This window comes from Passer montanus, unplaced genomic scaffold, assembly GCF_014805655.1.
Source record: "Passer montanus isolate IOZ18808 unplaced genomic scaffold, ASM1480565v1 scaffold107, whole genome shotgun sequence".
NCBI classification, from domain to species: domain Eukaryota; kingdom Metazoa; phylum Chordata; class Aves; order Passeriformes; family Passeridae; genus Passer; species Passer montanus.
In genome coordinates, this window is record NW_024357281.1 from 1,860,456 (window position 1) to 1,880,661 (window position 20,206).

The 20,206-nt window shown below is 39.8% G+C and overlaps 1 protein-coding gene across 1 annotated transcript; it reads left to right on the forward strand.

Annotated features, from left to right (window-relative positions):
* The first annotated feature begins 12,048 nt into the window (after window positions 1-12,048).
* LOC120508427 (leukocyte elastase inhibitor A-like) lies at window positions 12,049-16,091 on the forward strand. Its single transcript, XM_039722016.1, has 6 exons — window positions 12,049-12,216; window positions 13,385-13,513; window positions 13,719-13,836; window positions 14,152-14,294; window positions 15,338-15,505; window positions 15,655-16,091. The coding sequence occupies exons 1-6, from the start codon at window positions 12,049-12,051 to the stop codon at window positions 16,057-16,059; spliced, it is 1,131 nt and encodes a 376-aa protein (XP_039577950.1). The 3' UTR covers window positions 16,060-16,091.
* The last annotated feature ends 4,115 nt before the right edge of the window (window positions 16,092-20,206 follow it).

The window sequence follows — 20,206 nt, forward strand, 5'->3', positions numbered from 1 at the left end:
TTACCTGGCAATGCTTGTGGGAAAAAAAATAAACTTCTTTCCAGCTGATAGGGAGACATTACTGATAATTTCTAATTTCCTGGTTTAACATAAGTGACATCTTCCTCAGAGGGATGAGGTTTAACAAATTAACATTTGTAATGTGCTTTTAAAATTTATATATAATGGAGAATCAGTGAATAACATGTTCAATGCACAGAATTATATATGGCCTCAGAAAGGAGAAGACACACTAAAAATGACATGTCTCTCCTAAATAGAATATAGGCTGGCTTTAAATTTGTACATCCAAAAAGCCATCTGAAAGAAAAATCCCCTCATCCAACATTTGCACGCATTTTGTTTTCTCCTTTTGTAAATTTTCTAGCAGCTAGCATTTTCCTTTGCTTGCTCTGAGCTATCTTGATGTGATCAATTAGATACTTTACCCATGTTGAAATTCAGGAGCAAGGTAAGATGAGGTGTAAGTTCCTAAATTCCTGGAGAACATCTAGTGCATGGATTCAAAGCAGACCTTGAGAAAGCTGTTCAGACAGGGCTCCTGAAAAAGCCATTAAAAAGACTCCTTTTTTTTTTTTTTTTTAATCTAAAATAGTACCTAACTTCTGTAGTGGAGAAATTCATGTGTCTCAGGAGGCGAAGGGCCTGTATCCCATATCCTTGTTGGAATTCAACCCTGCAACTCTCGATGCACCAAGTGATCTCGGGCACTAGGCTTTAGCATTGGCTGCAGGGCAAAACTGCCCACCTTCATTTTGAAGTCCTTATATGAAGACATGCAGCTTAAACACACAAGAAGGGAATTCCAGGACTGAAAATTTTGCAGTCAATAACTGTATAAGAGATGAGTTCTGGTTTCCAGGATCTAGTGCCATTCCTGTTTTAGTCCAGTAACAGAGGAAAAAATTATCTGTATGTGGGTGTCTATCCTAACTAGAATGCTATGGAAGAATTTTTTTTCTACATTTTTCTGATAGCATGAATTTTTCTTCACTTTCTTAATATCTGCCTAGAAAAGAACATGGTGAATGAAGTAGGTCAGTTGTGAGCTTCCTCTCAGCTCTTCAGGGAGTCCTGCTGTGCAGCTTTTTCATCTGAATCCTCAGGCATTAAATTAGATATTCTTAGTTATGGGATGGCAAATCACAGCTTTTGTGTAAGAGCACTGCCACCTACACATCTCCAAGATTATTTTGCAATCCTCCCTCACTTGAGTGCTACAGTTTGGAAACAGAGTCCAGCTTTTCCACACACTTACTGACAGTTTTAAACATGCTGGAAAAGCACCCCCAAAGGACCTGTCTCACCAATTCTGATGGAAGCCTTATTTTCTTGTGGAATGTCTCATGAGGCAGGTAGCTTTTGGCACAGCTCTAATTGTAGCCTGCAGCCTCACAGCACCAGTGGCTGCTCTGCCTCCACTCACACCCTGACAGCTCCTTTTCCAAGAGACCCCCACTGCAGCCCACTCTGCTGCCTCTCACTTCTCTCCCCTGCAATCTGTCAGCACGAAGATCTCCCAAAAGTGGGCCAGCAATGACCAGTCCTGCCTTTTCCACAGCCCTCAGATTGCCCCGTGAGGAATCATCTTACTAAATTGTAGTGGGATGACCACTGTGGGGAAAGGCTTTCTCAAACTAGAGTTTCATAAGAGGAAAAGTCCCCTCAGTCATATTTTCAGATTATAGTCATGCAATCATTGCATGTTATCTAGTGGGGGCTTAGCTGCATTTTGCTCAGTGGGTTCAGCTACTGGTCTTCCATGAGAAATGCGATATTCTGCCAGAGCAGTGCTGAACACAATGCCTGTTGGCCTAAAATATGGGCATTGCTCAGCCCACAGCCACCCTCCAGCCAGCAGGAGGAAACACTGTGGAAAAGCTGACTGCTGCTTGTGATGCAGAGCAGCCTCCAGGGTTGAAGGATGAATTCTTGGCAGCATGCAGCCATTTCCTTGCTTATGAATGGTGATGAATATGAAGGATCCTGGAAGTCATGCCCAGGGGCCTTTGGTGTATCTCTTGTACCACAGACAGGAAAAGCTCCACCTTGCTGCCTTATTTGCTTGTTGGTTTGCTTGGTGCAAACCTTCCTGAGGTGCAGACTGACAATGATTGTGGAGCTCAACAAAAGCCTCAGGAGGCCAACATACATTTCAAGCCATAACCATTGATGCCTCAAGCTCCCCACACTGTTCTGCTGAAAGATGTGGGCTAGGCCTAGGGTACAGGAAATCAGATCCATAGCTGGAGTACAGCAGCAAATATCCAGAACTAAGAACCTCAGCTATGCTCTCATACCAGTGTCTAACTTCCTGTGGTGTTGTGGGAAAAATCCACATCTTGTATGATGTACTTCAGTGAACCACAGTGTCTGAAGCTTGGTCAGTGCTTCTAAACCAGCAGTTCTTGCAAAAAATCCAGGATATTGACTACATGACTGTGTTTACACAGAGTATAGCCTTTAGGAAAAAAAATGCAGGAGATTAAAGTGATTGTGGAGCTAGCTGGAGCAGATAGGGGAAGAGTTTTCTTTGTAGAAATTAATGAAGAAGGAACTGAGGCAGCTGCTACTACAGGGGTGACCAAAAGAATGCTTTGCCTCTGTAATTCCTTATGAGTTCAGAGCTGACCATCTGTTCCTCTTGTTGATCAAACACAATCCAAGCAAGAACATTCTCTACTTTGGCCAATGTTCCCCTGAAGGGTAGAGCAGGTTCTGCTTCCTTCTGCACAAAGAGAGCACAATGCTGTGGTAGAGAGGAGTAAGGCATAAATAACATGTTGCTATCAAGTTCCACTGACATTTCCTGATATCTATATTCTTGAACCCAACAAAAAACACCACACTGCTTCAGCAAGACAACTGGAAAAATTCTAATGGGCCTTTCCTGTTTAGAGATCTTCTCCAACAAGTGAACAGACTTAATAGAGCTTATTTGATACTTATTTCATTCTTAGCCATGAAAACACCCGTGCAGTGGGGCTGTCTAAAGAGTTGGATGATGTGCAGTGTAAATCTCAAGTCCAGCATGATGCATGAGAAGTCTGATGGCAGGGCCACACTCCAGGAGGTATCAGACCTCTGTCCCCAGCCATCAGGTCCCAAGCCAGACACAGCTCAGTGCTGAATCCCATACTTTCCTGAAACATGTCTCCAGTAACCCCATCTCCAATGCCTAAACACCACCATGAGGGAAGGCTCTTGGCTGCCATGAAGGCACTGAAACCCACAGGCCATGTTCATGTCCTGAGCAAGTCTCCATATACATGTTGGACATGGAGATATGTAGAGGTTTGTCCCACACTCTTCTCCTCAGATGTCCTCTCCAGGCCCTCCCTTTGGAAGCAGTGAAGTGTGGCAGTAATAAAAGTATTCAAAGCATTTACTTGGTATAGATTTTTGAACCTTGATTTGAAGGTTGCCTTAGGCACTCAATGCTTTTGAACCTCTGCCACATCTTGTCTCTTGCCTGTTGTATTACATCCGTGAACTACAAGCACAGTAGGTGTAATTTACCACCACCAGGAACTTGAATGTCTTTCACCTTCATTTCTCTGACTGGTCATTCTGAAAATAATAATGAAGGCAAAAGGTTGGGTTTGTTTGGTATCACTATGAAACTTTCTAAGGAAATTCTTCTCTGGTGCTCTGGTGTTTCACCTGTGCCTGAAAAACCATGGTCCTTGAAGGACATAAGATGTTTGGCTTTGGAGGAAGATTGTTCTCAGTCTATAATTTCTCATTCTGCCAGTTCTATGACCCTCTGCCTGATGAGTGGGAAACAATCTTACTGTAAAATACAGACATGACCTCTGAAGGAAAAGTGTTTCTCGATCCAGAACTCCGTAATGGATGAAAGTCCCTCTAAAGTACCATATTAATTTCAGCATATATTAATCCTATTGCCTCGTGTCTACACTGGGGTGCACTGAGTGTGACTGGGATGGAGCTGACTGTGTTCATAGCAGCCTATATCACGGTCTTTTGGAATTTCTGGCTAAAGCAGTGTTGATATATTATGGCCACTGCTGAACATTACTGCAAAAGCAATTCTGGTCTAATTCTGGTCAAATTCTGCCTACACAATTTTTTTTGCAATTATACAAAATGGGTTTATAGGCTATTAAAACATCAGTGAAGAGTATTGGTGGAGTTAGGATAGATTTACACTCATGTCCGAGAACAGAATTCAGTCCCAGTTCTAGCTGAGCAGGAAGAAAAAAGGCCATCTTGAAATCTCCGTTTAGAAATGAATACACAGTTTTGTTTCTCCACGTAGCACAAAAGCATACAAAGGGAGAATATATTTATGGGTACATCCTGTTTCTGGTTTACAAATACAGGAGGAAAAAATTAACCATGTCTTAAATATACAGTAAACTTCAGCTCTGTGAATGAAGATGTGGGAAGCCTTCCCAAATCTCAAATGAGAAGGCTTGTTGGCAGGGTCAGAACTTTGAAGTCACCCCACAGGCATTTGATGGTGTTCCAGATCCTGTTTACCTCCCATGACTTACTGGTAATGTTTACTTTGTATAAAAAAAAAGGAGATTTAGGGAAAGGGCCAAATGGCACTTTCCCCCAGCAGCAACACTGGCTGTGTGTGCCTCTGTACCAAGGGATCTGTGTCCCATTGGCACACAGAGAGTTGCAAGGGAAGTGTTTCATGATTTCTCACACACCCTTAATGTCCCTTCATCAGCATGTTGTAGTTAGATACCTGCCTCCATCTGGAACAATGTGAGGCTTTTCTGTGTGTGAATTCCACTTGGATGTCCCAGGCCAAACACCAAAGCTATTGAACATCATGTTCAGTCAAGACATGCTTGTTTGCACCCAGTGGTTACTCAAGAACACAATAGCAGGGACTATTTTACACATTCTGCATGAAGTAGTGGTTCTTGGAAGCGTAACACGTTTAAGTCATGTTTTCTTAAATATCTGTGCAGTAAAATCACCTTGTTTTACGAAGGATGTTGGTAAGTGATGCTGGTCACAGGTTCTCCATTAGATTATACACCAATGTTTACAACCAGCCAGGATACAAGTATTTGGGAATCACAAGGTGATGTGTCTGGGTTACAGGCAGGCCAGAATATAAAAGGGCTGTCAAATTTTATCCAGGATAATATGAGAGCAAAAACTTTATCAATGGTAAAAATCAGTGGAACTGAGGGAAAGCAGAAATGTGAAGAGATATAGAGAATTTATTTTCAGGACAGTTCAGTCCTCAGTTACCTCGGGCAGGTAGGAATTTGAATGGCAGAATGCAGAAATTATATATTGTACAAATTCCATGGCAGTGTGTGAAAAACATACCATTTACACTTCTGTATTATTCTGTGGCCTGAAGAGGAACCTTTTTCCATGGAAACAAATTATCTTTTCTCACTTCAGTCACTTTACATTGGCTGAAAATTTGACTTTGTACTTTCAAATTATTCACCTGCCTGTTCTTCACAGTGCTTGGCAGCTTAGGAAGGATATTTTCAAATTTCATTTTGTTTTCAAAACTCATTCACTAAAAAATATGTATACAATATTGGCAAACAAGCTCCATTTCTGGACCTGTGATACATCTGACTTCAATAACTGTAAGGACTGGCAAGAGCTTCTGCACTAACATTTATGCAAATAATATATGGGACTGCTGAACCACAGCATAATTTGACTAGCTATGGAAATCATACCACAAGGATTGTCGCAGGAATGAGGAAGAACAACTATTTTTAACATCCAGACTGATGACCAAAAGCAATACCTTTCTCCTCAGAATGGTGAAAATTAAACAATGTGCTGCAGAGCTGAGCAGCCCTGAAGGGTGTTTCAGGTTTCCAAGTCCATAATCTGGTAAAGTAGCTCAGGAACTAACAATACCCACAGGTTTTAGGTAGTGTGATTAGTGTAATGTTAAGTTCCTGGTTATGAGTACAACTACAGTAATTACATTTTATGACTAGGGAGACACTTCTAGATGCTACGTCTTGTACAAAGGATAAATGGACTAATAAGTATTTGAACAACTTAGCCAGTAGCACATATCAAAGTTTAAATATAACTGAATGCAACTGTTTTTAATTCACAGTCAGGACAACTTAGGACAAAGTTGAGTTAAAACTTCAGGAATAAGGACGAACAGAAATGCAACAGAGATTTGAAAACACTTTGTCCAGAAGCTTCAAAAACAGGTTCAACAAACACCTATCAACTGTAATCTAGTTATTTCATCCCACCTTAGGGCAGCAGATGCACCAGGAATTTCAACGATCCTTCCAGCCACAGTTCTGTCATTTCTAACCAAAGTTAACAACAACAGCTCCATTGCCTGAAAATATCTGTTATCTTTTCCACTGTCTAAGCAATATAGAAAAGCAGTCTCTTTTTTAAAAGACAAAGGAATTTTCCTACTTTCTACTGCATCCCACAATGATGAATGACAAGAAAAAGTGTGCACTGAGGCAGAGTAAAGAGAGGAATGTTTATAGACATTCTGTATCACACAGCTTTAAAAAATGCTGCACTTGCTATTAAAATAAAGAAACCTGGCTTACAAAATTACTTAAATTGCCACAAAGAAATTATATCCAGAAATACTATAAATGAGATCACTCATAAAGACTGAATCAGCATTCTAAAACAGGGTCATCATGCAGAAATATTTATCTGTGTAGTCATATAACCTTACACTATGGAAGTCTGTTAAGAAGATACATACACACATCACTGCCTACAAATGTAATTTCCTGTTAGTCAAAGCTCATGAACAAGTGAGAGAAGGCGTGAGCAGAAAAGGTGCAGCAGACAGAACTGGCTGTATTGCTAGAGCTATTTTTGGATGCTGATAAGTGAAACAAAGATGTGTCCTATTTTGTGTCATGTCTAAGTTTCCCTGGGGAGTAAATGGGGTTTATTTTAATTGTGGAAAAGTTTCTGGTGCACAAGGAAATTCAGCTGGAAAAACAACAGTGCTGGGCTCACCTTTTCCCTGGCAAGTTGAATGACCAGCATGAGGTGGCTCAGGTCTCTGCCAAGTTCACACTCATCAATTCTTGCACCTTGTTGCCAGTAAATTCACTAATGGAGAGTCAGCAGACAGCAGTGCTATTTATAAGCTGACATATGGTTTTTAATAGGTTCTTGACTCATACAACCTGAAGATCACAAAAATGAATATCAGAATCTGTTCATGTGGTTCTTCCCAAATGAGATGAGACCATCAGCAACATCTGAAATATCTCCAACTTGCTCAACTTCAAGAGGCATGTTTTCTGTCATGCTAAAGTTTCTGTGGATCACTACAGATACTTTATCACACTAATTGCTCTGATATATTGTATAAGACTTGTTATTTGGTGCAGCAGAGGTCTGACAAACAGGGAGGGGGGCCCTCTTGGCCAGTGAAAATCAAAGGAGTCCTTGTTTTACCCTTGCTATTCAGCAACTCCACTTTAGATAAGTGGCCTTTACCACAGGCAACCTCAGACAAATCAGGTACTCTGTAATTACCACCTGAACAGGGTGGTAGCAGAACGTGCATTTTGAAAGATGAAAGGGGCAAGAAAAGCCTTTGTGGTCAAACTTGAGATCAGCCTCTGGTTCCTCGACAAGAATCTTCTTCCCTGCTACGTCCTGCAGTCACCAACAGCAAGGGAAGCTTATGGCTGCAAACAGTGAGAAATAAGCCAGGGGAGAACTGGAGACATCCAAGTTTCTTGCATTCTCTTGAAGCAAAGAATACTCACAAGGAATATGCTGGTGGTCTGTTCTCCTTACTGAGTGAGTCATTGCTTCTTGCTGTGAGGTTGTGTTCTGCTGATTGACATCACCAGCTGCTTTGGCCTTCCTGTGCTTATCTCATCCATATAATCAGAACTCTTTGTGGTTTAAAAATCATATAGGGAAGTCTTCATTCCCTTGGTCCTGGCTCCAGGGCCATCAGAAACATTAAAAAAGTGTTGCTGGAAAGTGAAGTAAAATTTTGAGACTTTCAGCCATAATAACTTCCAACAGATAAATGGTGCTGGGCAAAACTTATCCCTAATGATGTAGTGCTGTTTACAATCTTATCTAAATGTGTGGAATTTTAGGCGTAGAAAGCAGGTCAGTCTGGAATCCTTTCCTCTGTGCCTTAAAGCAACTTTACTATGACAAGCATCTGACCACCAGCTAAAAGGGCAGAAATTTTCATTCTTGACAGAAGTTTAAGTATCTGAAACAAATTCTGTCATGCTTTTGTACTTGCAGTGCTTTTACATCTTCATCTTCCTTTCCACACAAACACAGCAACTGTTTCTCTGTAACCTTTAGAAAAAGTCCTCTTGCTATTTATCCTTTCCTTTTAGCAAGGTTATCAATGGAAAGGAATAAAGAGTCTCCTGATTCTGAGACTACTCTGACCATCTTCAATCCTCCTAGCTTTTCTCTGGTTTGCAATGAACCTCTGCATTATTCAAAGAGCAAGAAGGGAGTCACAGATGTGGAAAATGCGGGGCAAGTCCTAGTCCAGCTCTGTTCAACAGCAGGATGAGCTGTAGCTTTGCCTTTCCCAGCAAGCATTTGCATAGTGAGTCTCCTCAAAACCTACAATTCAGGAGATCCTTCAAGCTGCTTGAACAAAAGCTCCTGGATTTCTCAGACATTCCCATTAATAACTATCTCTATCTAAACCACACTCTAACCTACAGTAAACTAACCTAGAAGAGAACAAAATAGCAAAGCAGGAGACTAGAAGAACAGCAGACAGTGTTCCTTTCTGGGAAGGGAGCCCTGTCCAACTCCATTGCCTGTAATTTGACCACTAACAAAAAATGATTTGTGTGAAAGAAATATCCACCAAATGGAAAAATGGAGTCACAGTTAACCTTCAGTTTAATTAAAAATTAATTAAGAACAGAAGTACCTACAAAACCAGAGAAATAACAAACAATGTTGAAAAAAAACCTGGAGAAACCTGTTCACTTAAGACAGGTAAAAGTATTAGAAAACTAATCAGGGGCTAAGAAAGTAGAGTTTCACTCTGCAAGCATAATAGATAACTTGAACTTTGCTTTAACAGATTCCTACACAGAAGAATACATTTTAAGGGTACTTGTGGCTTTTAGCACATACCCCTGTGCCCAAAGGCCATGAATTATTGTGCTGCAGGATTGCAATTTCCCATTCACTGTATTAATTTGGATTAAAAATTGCCTGTGTTCCTGAAAGACAAGTACTTGGTTGTGTCTTGCTGCTCAAAAACCATCTAATTTCTGTTCTGGGAGACACCTGGATGCCAGGTAAAACTGTTACATCTTGTAGCTCCTTCCTTTATACTTACCCCCTCTTATATTCTACAACTTTTTTTCCTCCAACTGTGCCTAGTGCCCAAACGACTGCAGAGAGCAGCCCATCATCACGAGGAAGGGAACAGCATCTGCCCAGTTCTGCTCTGCAGTTCCCTGTCAATGACAATGCTGAGTGTTGGGGAATCCATTCAGTGCAGGTATTCCCACTTTGCCAAGGTGTCCTTTTCTTTGGGGTCCCTCCTTGGAGGCACCAGCACAAACTGATATTTTGTTATTGCATCATGATTAAATTATTTCAAGGATTGAGATGTTTGAGGCTCTGTGATGGAAAGGAAATCTGGTGTGATGGTGGGTGTGGGGGACTCAGCTGTGAAGTGGCCTTGATCCCAGCTTGGTTGGTGCAGATGTAACTGCTGGAGTGGCTCCTGGGTGGTCAGACAGGGCTCAGCACTGAGGAACAGGCTCAGCAGGTGGGTTTTTAGGTGACTGTGTGGAGAGCAGCCAGAAACCAGGAAAGCAAGCCAGATGCTTCTTTGGGAAATTCTCTTTCTCCAATGTTAAGCAAGTTAAACCAGACTGCACGGCTTTTGTTGCTTTAGGCAAAATCTGTGCAGGTCTGACTCTCTTGTTCTCAGGGCTTGAATGAGCAGTGTGTTTTTCATTTCTATTTCCTCCCAAGAAACAGCTATGGGAAAATTCAAACTGAAAGGAATTAAACACCATGAGTACTTTATGACTGATAGGAAACTGCCTTCAGAATTTCTTAAATACCAGAAAAGCCCAGTATCTGGTTGGATTGATGTGTAAATATATCTCAGTAGTGATAACTAAGTACTTGTTACAAAACAATGCTGTTAGTGCATGCATACACTCATACAAATACTTGCCCACCCACACACCATATCATCTTGAATGTGAAGAAAGATAATTTCTCTGAAAAATAATATCAGAAAGATACTATTTCTTATAAGTAGGTTGCTCTGTCCCTGCTGCCTATGCCTTGCTGAAGCAATATAAGACAATGATCAGGTGTCCTCAGAGACACTGACAAAAATGAGGAGTAATGGGAAGTTCTGGGCTAAATTTAAGATATGGTTTAGCTCAGGACTAAGTCAGTGGGCTGGTTATAGCAGTTTAATTGTTTCTACTACAAAACTGTATGCTGCATTCATTGGTGCCACTTCTGACATCAAAACAAAACAAAATTCTTAGAATTTTTTTACAGGTGAAAACCATCTCTGAAATTGCCTTTGTTTCTAGGAATTTGCTTTCTTTTTTTATAACTACTTAGATTTTACTTCTTTTTGACATCTTAGTATGCATTTAAAATTGTGACTACTTTCTGAATTCCTAGGGATATGGAAAAATTCAAGATTCCGCAACAGGTCCCCTAATTATACTAAGTGGTTGCAACAGACAGGAATGTGATTCATCAGGAGTGAAATTTATGCTGCCATTGGGAGTGGCAATGGTTTTATATCCCATTGCTCCAGAAGCTCTGTCAAGAAGCTCGACCGTCAAGTTGACACCATCAGTTCTGAGGAGAAGGTAAATATCTCCATGATCTTTAATTCTAAATGACAGAACTAGGATCTAAGGATCAATATGTGCATTAGTAATATACATACCTCCTTTGCACATAAATATGGCATGTGGCATATTCTGAGGAAGTGACAATGTTTTGGATTACATTAAAATGTATGGGCTGTGTAATGAATCTGTGCTTAACTTGCACAGTGGTGCTTCTAAACTTCTACTTTCCAAGTGTGCTTCTAAAGAAGATTAAAACAATTTGCCATTTCTTCTGTATGACCCAGACTGGTAGCTTATAAGAGCATAGTCTTTCTATAGTGCTCTAGCTTTCAAATGTTTGTATGGATAGTTTAATTCTTCTTGAGTAATAGGGGAAATATGCTTTCTACATGTGTAGAGGAAATTATTCAGACTCAGTAAGAATCAAACCAAATGTGACTTAGAATAGTGGAACTTCTAAAATACTGAACTTATGATCAGATGTTTCTACAACATTTCACTGGATGCAGACACTACCTCTTTAAGTCTTTAATGAGAAAGAAACTCTGTTCTAGGTCGAAGATGTGAAGAGTTTTGCATAACATTCAAGATGATCTGCTTGTAATAATTGTGATTATAACTGAAGAGTATCTGGGAAAAAGAGTTTAATCTGCAGGAAAAATATTTTAAGCTTCAGAAAATAAAATATATCTGGAATTTTCACAGAAATGTGTTTCTCTTAAAAATCTTACTAAGTGAGCCTGTCTATAGTTCCATTTTCTGTCAAACATTTGTTAAGCAACCAACCTTAGAAGGACATGTTAAGTGATGCAGAACTGAGTAATACACATAAAGTTTTTAGAGAGAAACAAAGAGTCAGATATGATCAAGGGTGTAATTAATAAGTGCTATACCTAGAGAACTCAAGGCACAAAGATCAGGATATAAACTGAGCTGGAAGTTTGGCTAGGACTAAGTCAGGGCTAAGTGGCACAGCCATAGCTATTGCTTGAGCTGGAGAAGCAGTTCAACTCAGAATACTGTTTCTGAATATGTGTTTCTTCTGCAATTCAGGGCGCTGATTTTCAGATTCGTTGTGAAATCCTAAATATAATGAACAGGGAATTTCCATGAAGTACTGAATAATTCAGCCAAGCTATTGCAAAAAGCCTTACTCTAAACATAACAGGTGTAAGGATGAGAAACCTAAATTATTTTTACCCTTGTTTCAGGTGATCACAGTGCCACAATGTGCTCTCTCAGTGCAGCCAATGCCAAGTTCTGTCTTGACTTTTTCAGAGAGCTGAACAAAAGAAAAAGAAATGAAAATATCTTCTTCTCCCCACTAAGTCTGTCAGCTGCCTTTGGAATGGTTGTCCTTGGAGCCAGGGGCAGCACACTCGAGCAGATTGAGAAGGTAGGGCTTTGCTTGAAAAGGGAACGCTGGCAAGATATGAGCCAAGAGGCTGATTGTGCCATCTGATACAGTTCCTAAACATCTAAAGGGCTGATGCACACAGAAAGCCCTTTTAAAAATACATTATGCTGCTCCTAATACCAAACTTCTTCAGACTAAGAATTATTATTGAATTGACTGCTCTATGAATACATCAGTGCTAAAGAAAGTGTTTTGGAGGTATCCCTGCACACTCAGAGCTCAGAAGTGTTCCTTACCTTTAATGTGGTTTTTTGCCTTCTCTGGACATTCCTTTCTCATATAGAAAGATTTCAAAGATTTCATGCACTCACCATCTCCTAAAACTATTTGTTCACTTGCAAGGATTTTATGGTAAAGAGCAAAGAGGCCCTTCTGCAGGGCCTGTGTCTGGCTGTGTTTTGGGGTGCGCTTGCAACACTGCTTTAGCTTTGAAGTACCTTCACTCATCTGCATTCACCCAACATTTACATTGCAGGTCTTTCATTTCAGAGAAGTTTTGAGCAGTACAAGGCAGGAAAACAGATACCCTTCTAAGGAGGTAAGACACAATTGCAGCTCTGAGCTGAATCAACAGCAGCCAGTTTGTCAGTCTTTTTCCTTGAAGACAATCACTTAATCAGAAAGCACAGCAGGGCTGATCAGCCTGTCCATCTAGATTTGCCAACCTGCTTATTACTGTTACTTTATTAGTTATTTAAGGGGCCTTGTGAGATCACACATTTCAACAGCTGAGCCTTCTCATTGTGGGTTTCTAATCAAAACAGCAGTGCCAATCTAAAATGTGATATGTGCTTCAATTGCCACCTGCAAAGGTTTGCCTACAGAGCATGCCAAAGGCACCTTTGAGCTTGCTTCTCCCAGTCTCTAAGCCAGCAGCCTTTTGCTTAGTGTGCACAAGGACACCACTGTAGAATACAGTGTGGTTTGGAGGTGAACAGGTGTGGGCTGAAGGGGAACTGTTTTGTCATTCTGCACATGTAGCGCAGGGGGAGTAGGAGGTGGTGTCCTGGTGCATTTATTCCAGTGCCTGAATCATCTGGGTGGAGTAGGGTTTTGCATGCAGAGAGAGGCTGCAATTCACCCTCAGGTCCAACTTTGCATAGGAAAGCTCAAGCCTACCACGAAACATCTGTTTTCCTGTTTGAAGTGTGACGAAGATGAAGGAGTCCATTCCCAGTTCCAGGCTCTGTTGGCTGAAGTCAGTGAACCTGGACCAGGCTGTTGTCTCACCATTGCCAACAGGCTCTTTGGAGAAATTACGTATCCATTCTTCCAGGTAAGCCACTGTGGTCTCCCTTGTAACAGCTCCTAGGAGTGGGGAGCTCAGCAGAATGTTTTCCATCATAAAGCACAAAGGGATATATGCATTTTTTACCAATTTCTTTCTTGCTGATCTACTACATGGAACTATCCTGAAGCCATTAAATTATTTTATAAAAATAATCACATTGCAATAAACTCCTGCAATTTGTACTTTCCAGCAATACTTGGATTCCACAAAGAAATTCTATCGAGCAGAACTGGAACCAGTAAATTTTAAATACACTGAAGAAGAAGTCAGAGACAAAATTAACTTCTGGGTTGAAAATGAAACAAAAGGTAAAGAAAAAATATGCAGGTTTTTTGGTTTGCAATTGAATCACTTACATATCCATCTCTACTTTTTTTCCAAAGATAGCAAGATTTTGGTATATTAAACACCTGCACTATTTTTTTCTTTTCAATAGGAAACAAATGTAGTAAGGGGGACAAAAATGCCTTGAGTTCCTTGGTTCCAAAGCTGTACATAAATATTTGTCATTTGTCTGACAGCATTATACCACTTGTCAATTTAAAAGAAATAACTCTTAATAGTCAAAGTCAGCTGATTGCCAGAACAAAGTAATAATTTGTCTTAATTCATTATTTTTAAAGGTAAAATCAAGGACCTATTTGCTGCTGGTTTTATTGATCCCTCGACTGTACTTGTCCTGGTCAATGCTATATATTTTAAAGGAAAGTGGGCAGTAGAATTTAAGAAAGAAGACACTAAGGAAGCGTATTTCCACCTGAACAAGGTACAGTGTGGGCAGGAGCTGAAGCAGCTGGGGGATGGAGGTCATATGTCTTCTGTAATAACAAATGGGGGCTTTTCTCCTCTCTGTTATCCCAAGACAAACCGGTGGTCTTAAGTGAGAACAATAGAAGATTGTATTTCTCTCTGTTTTCCTAACCAAATATGTAAATGTTTGTACCAATTCACATCAGAAGTGGTTCTTGTGCAGCTGAGATCCTTGGACCAAATCCACTGAGCACATGCACTAACTTTGTTGGGGATTTTGCAACTAAGGGTGCTGTTTCAAAAATAGTCTGCTGTTGAGATTGAAAGTGAAGATTCTGCTGTGCTACTATTTATGAACAGAACAGTGTGTGCTTTCGGGAAAAAAAAGTATTAAAGACAAATTGTCTCAGGGGAATGTATACATTATTCATGAGGAATTTAATTTATGGTTGCATAAGACATATCAGTTTCCTCATCTAACACACCAGAAAAAAGAAAGATGTAATGAGGAAGTTGTGAGTAAAGTAATTTGGCACAATTAGAAAGGGAAATGTAGTTTTTATGCTTCTAAAATGGATAACTTAATTGGGACTACAGTTGAGAGGAACATATCAATGCTACAAGTATATTAAACCTATGACCAGTTTAAATAATGCTTTAAGCTGAACTCTAAGCTCAGTGCTGAAACCAGTTAAAACCAGGGTGATAATTTCTGTATTTTCCATTTAATTTGTTTCATGTGTTCCAGAATGAGAGAAGGAAAGTGCAGATGATGTTTCAAGAAGGATATTTTAACATGGCCATCATAGTATATAATGAGGAAGTTGTGAGTAAAGCAATTTGGCACCATTAGAAAGGGAAATGTAGTTTTTATGCTTCTAAAATGGATAACTTAATTGGGACTACAGTTGAGAGGAACATATCAATGCTACAAGTATATTAAACCTATGACCAGTTTAAATAATGCTTTAAGCTGAACTCTAAGCTCAGTGCTGAAACCAGTTAAAACCAGGGTGATAATTTCTGTATTTTCCATTTAATTTGTTTCATGTGTTCCAGAATGAGAGAAGGAAAGTGCAGATGATGTTTCAAGAAGGATATTTTAACATGGCCATCATAGAGGAACTGAAAACAAAAGTCATAGAGCTCCAATACTTCAATAATGAACTGAGCATGTTCATTCTTCTTCCTGAAGATGACGGTGAGGACTTTACTGGCCTAGAACAGGTAACACTTCATTTTCTCTCTAGTAACATACATAGAGAGCAATGCTTTAGCGTTGCTCCAGTGTGGTCAGAAGACAAGTGGGAAAAACTGAACTTCCTTTCCTTGCATTCATTGTGGTGCCACTCATTACTCCCAATACCACCTTACAGCTTGAATGTGCCCTCACCTATGAAAAACTCGCAGAATGGACCAGCTCGGCTACGATGCAACCACTGAGAGTGAAGGTGTACCTGCCCCAGTTCAAGATGGAGGAAAGTTATGTTCTCAACAGCACTCTCCAGGAGATGGGAGTAATGAATGTTTTTGACTGGGGAAAAGCTGATTTGTCAGGAATCTCTATGAAAGGTGGCTTGGTTGTGTCCAAGGCCATCCAGAAGACAATTGTAGAAGTCAATGAAGAGGGCACCGAAGCGGGTTGTTCCATGGGGCTTCTTGCAATGCCTCTGTGTTGCCCAGTAACTTGTGAGTTCAGAGCTGACCGCCCATTCCTCTTCTTCATCAGACACAACCAAACCAACACCATTCTCTTCTTTGGAAGATATTCCTCTCCTTAAGCGGAGGTTATATTGGAAATTAGATCTTTCTCCCCATTTACATCCCATTGACAAGCAATAAGGATAAAAGACAAAACAAAAGACAATTCTCTAGACTTTGTCCTAAAGTCTGGTTTGCTGTAAATAAAAAGACTATCTGAGAAGACCCAAATTAAAGAAAAAACCCTAAACCCCATGAATCATAGGCATATTTTACTTTTAGAAGCTCTCATGAAAATGACATCTACCTTAAAATACTCTATGAGGTATTTGCCAAAACGCTGTAATCCTCTAGAGATATCTGCAAAGAAATTTTTACTTTGGCCTTTCCTAATGCAGTAGGGATCCAATAAACCCATGAGTTTAGTGCCCTGAAGATAAGTGATACCTTCTCTCACATGAAGTAGACAGGAGGATAGGGATCTGCATTAAAAGCATAACCTCAGCTACTTGGTCTCTTTTAGCCTTACCTACCTAAGGTCTCAAGGAAAATACCACTTTATAGGGGAGCATCACAATATTCCCCTGGAGTCTCCTATTAAATACTGATGGGGGGAAGTGTTTCAAAGTGGAGCTCTCAGGGTTTATTCTCAGAGAGCAAAGAAGACAGAAGATTTTCTGGCATAATTTTGTTTTCTCTCAAGAAGGGCAGACCCACTGCTTTTTTTTTTTTTTTTTTTTTTTGAAAAACCCTGTCTCTTTGATGTTTGCTCTCAAGAAGGGCAGACCCACTGCTTCTTTTTTTTTTTTTTTTTTTTTGTGAAAAACCCTGTCTCTGTGGCCAAGTTCTCCAACTTCCTCATAAACCTCATAAATTCCCAGATAATAAAACTAATAAAACCAGGGTTTCAGAATAATGGGACAATTTCCTGACAAGGCCTGCTCTGTGATGGCTGGGAATGAGACACATAATTCCCACATTAAACTTTGAGTAGTGATCAGCCATTCTCACGTCTAAGAGCCAGCTCTGTTTGGGCCTCAGATAGCATGAGTTTCTTGTTCCAGCTATTTTTTAATCATTAACATAATAAAAAAAAATCTATAAGTGATGTTTTTTAAATGGGTAGCCTGTGTTTATTATTTATTATTATTACTACTATTTATCATGATAAACCCATTGCAAACTAAATAATAAATGTAGTAGTCTGCATAGTAAAGTAAATGTAGTAGAATAGTAAATGTAGTAGAATTAAGTGAACAGAGGAATAGTCTAATACAGTAAGTAAAAATAATGGTATTCTTTTCCAAAAATGTACATGACACTGAAGTCTACCTCCCACTTTTAAATATTCCCCATGCTGAGATTAGGCCCTGGATAATTCAACATTAGGGTACATAAACTCTGAACCTTCTCCCTCTTTTACAAGACCACTATTAGTGCCTGACTTAGGGGATGAGCAGTTCTCATTTGCTTCTCTCTGGGAAGCAAATTAAGAGGAAAATTTCTGGTACAGCTAATTTTCTTGCTTATGATCTAGTTCCCTAAACCACCTCCTGGATGTTGTGGAGTAGGTGGTGGGAAGGAATAGCCACAAGAAGGGAGCAGCCTGCCCAGTCTGGCAGAAGGTAACGTCCAAAATCCACAGACACATGAAGAATACTTGCTTTTATGGGAAAAATATTCCAGCCTTTGATGACTCACTTCTCCTTTCCCTGTTACTCACTGATGGGAAGAACATAAGCACTGCGAGCATACTAGTACCATTGTAGAACTGATGATTTAAAGGGCTCTTCCAAATGCTGAGATATGCAGGAAAAATTACAGTAAATTACAGTACTCAACACAAATTGAACTGCTGAATAAAGCAGACCCATTATAGTCTGGAGATGCTTCATATGGCTGCAATTGCAGTATAAAATACAGCCTGAAATAGTAAGATTACCTGTAGAGACACAATTTTCATACCAATTAGCTGGTAAGAGAACACAAAACACATGCTGTTAGCTCTTTGATAAATAAAGTATTCAAAAAACAGCTATACACGTTTTTCAACAACTGCTTTTGGGATTCTGTGATATCTGGTTTGTTTCCAATTAAAATTACTTAGGTTAGACGAAAAAAAGTGAAATGAACAGTATTAGAATTTATTAGCTTGCACAATCAGGCCTATATATTTTCAGATAAAATGTAAAAGAAAAATAATCAATGTGATAAAGGCAAGTGCTTTAACATATTATCCCAAAAAGCACAAGTCTTACAACAGAAATTTTGTGTGTGAGTAAAGGAGAAGGTGTGGCTGAAACAGGGATTTCATTTAGTTTACTGCAGCAGAAGTAACTTCATATTGTAATTTAAAAAAACCCCAAAAACTTAATTCAGGGATATCGAGATAATTCAGAACCTGCAACAAAATACAGTATAAATTACAATTAAAAGACCCCTTCTCCTTATAAAATCTTTTTTTCCTTACTGCCATTTTAAGCTACAAGACACGAAAAAAAATGTGGTGAAAAACACCAGAAGCTGGAAAGTAGCCTCCTGCTGCTAGTGTAGTGGCAGCAGCTCCTGCTGTGGAGGGCAGTGCTTCCACAAAATCATGGATGTTTACTTGAAAATAGAAGGTAAACCCTCCACCCTGGCAGCAAATGCTTCTCCTGTGGGAAACTGTAGTCTGTAAAAGTTTGATGCCAAGCAATAGAGCTCGCAGAGCAGAGAAAAGTTGGAAACTCCAAATGGTGCCTGGAGCAGACATAGTCCCGAAGGGCATTCCACTGCCTCATCCCCAGGGATATGCTCCATGCTAAGTGTCGAACCACGCCATGATGACAGCCTACAAAAGGGTAGACTGGCAAAAAATCAAAACAAAAGATGTCAAATAGCATTTGCATGAGGATCCATGGAAAGGTAACACACATTTTTCCTGCAATAGAAAAATCTGTGTCTTCCCACAGTCTGATTAACTGAGTAGCTCTTTACATATACACATTGCCACTGAACTTTATTCTCTCTGATGGTTGCAGTTCTCCTCAGTTTTCTCTGAAACTGTGCTTTCCTTTAAACAGTTTTTAGTATCTATGTATAACGTAATTTTTTATTATATCTTCAAAAGCTTTGCAATAGATAGGCAAGAAGAGCAAAGGAAGATTTTTGGATTGTCACTGAAAAAGCCAAAGAGGTCAGCTTTGAGTCACACTCCACTCTGTCCCTCACCCTCTGCCCCCACCCCATGAAGAAGACTAATGTTTATTTTCCTCAAAATATAGCTGGTAGTAGGTTTTATAGTAGGAAGTCCTGGTTCCTTAAGGTCTCAGTCAGAAAGACACTCAGGCACAGTAAAGTGTGCATGGTATGTGTCATACAGAGAGGCCATCCAAAAGCACAAGCAAACACCACTCTCAAACACTGTTCAGTAGTTCCTGAACAACCAGAAGAAATTACATGTGAAAATAAGAACAGAGAAATGATGGAAAGAGCTGCTTTCCCAGTTCCTTGGTCTCCTTGTTCATGCTAGCATCAGAGGAAAGCTCCTTATCTTCAGATTTTCCCATCCTCATTGCTGTTATAATGTCCCCATTCTAAATGGGGAAACTAAAAATCACTTCAATTATCAGGCTCTGTACATACATCCCTGCATTTCAGCAAGGCAAAGAACACTGTTAAGGGTAAAGCAGCTCCCTTTCCTTTTCACAGAGGCCCTTACTGCTGTATGCTGTGACTTAACTCGAACATATTTGGATTTCTATTATTCACCCCTATGGCCTTTGCAGATGCCAGATTTGTTTCTTTACTGCTCATCAAGTCTATTATTTAATAAAGAGTAATAGCTTGTTACAATTGAATTATATTTTATATTGTGCATTATGGTTGTCTAACAGACCATGAATGTTCCTGCAGACAGATTCTGTAGTTTGTTCACCTGCCATAGTTACAAGGTATGGAAGATCTATGGGAATGGCCTGTGCAAGTACCATGGGCCTTGTTGCCATGACCTGTATAGAATGAAAATTAAAAGCTGACTCTTAGTCATTCTTTAAATACCACTGGCTGGTTTAAATTAATTTCTGAATACATGAATACTCTGGGGTCAGGCTTACAGCCCAGAAAATATGTAATTCCTGACCGTTCCTCAAATCTTTTCCTCTTCCATGCTCATCTTCAGGCCCTCAAGTCATCTCAATACTGTTGCTCTAAATTTTTTCTTCAAAATGAGGTTTTAGCAAAATGTGC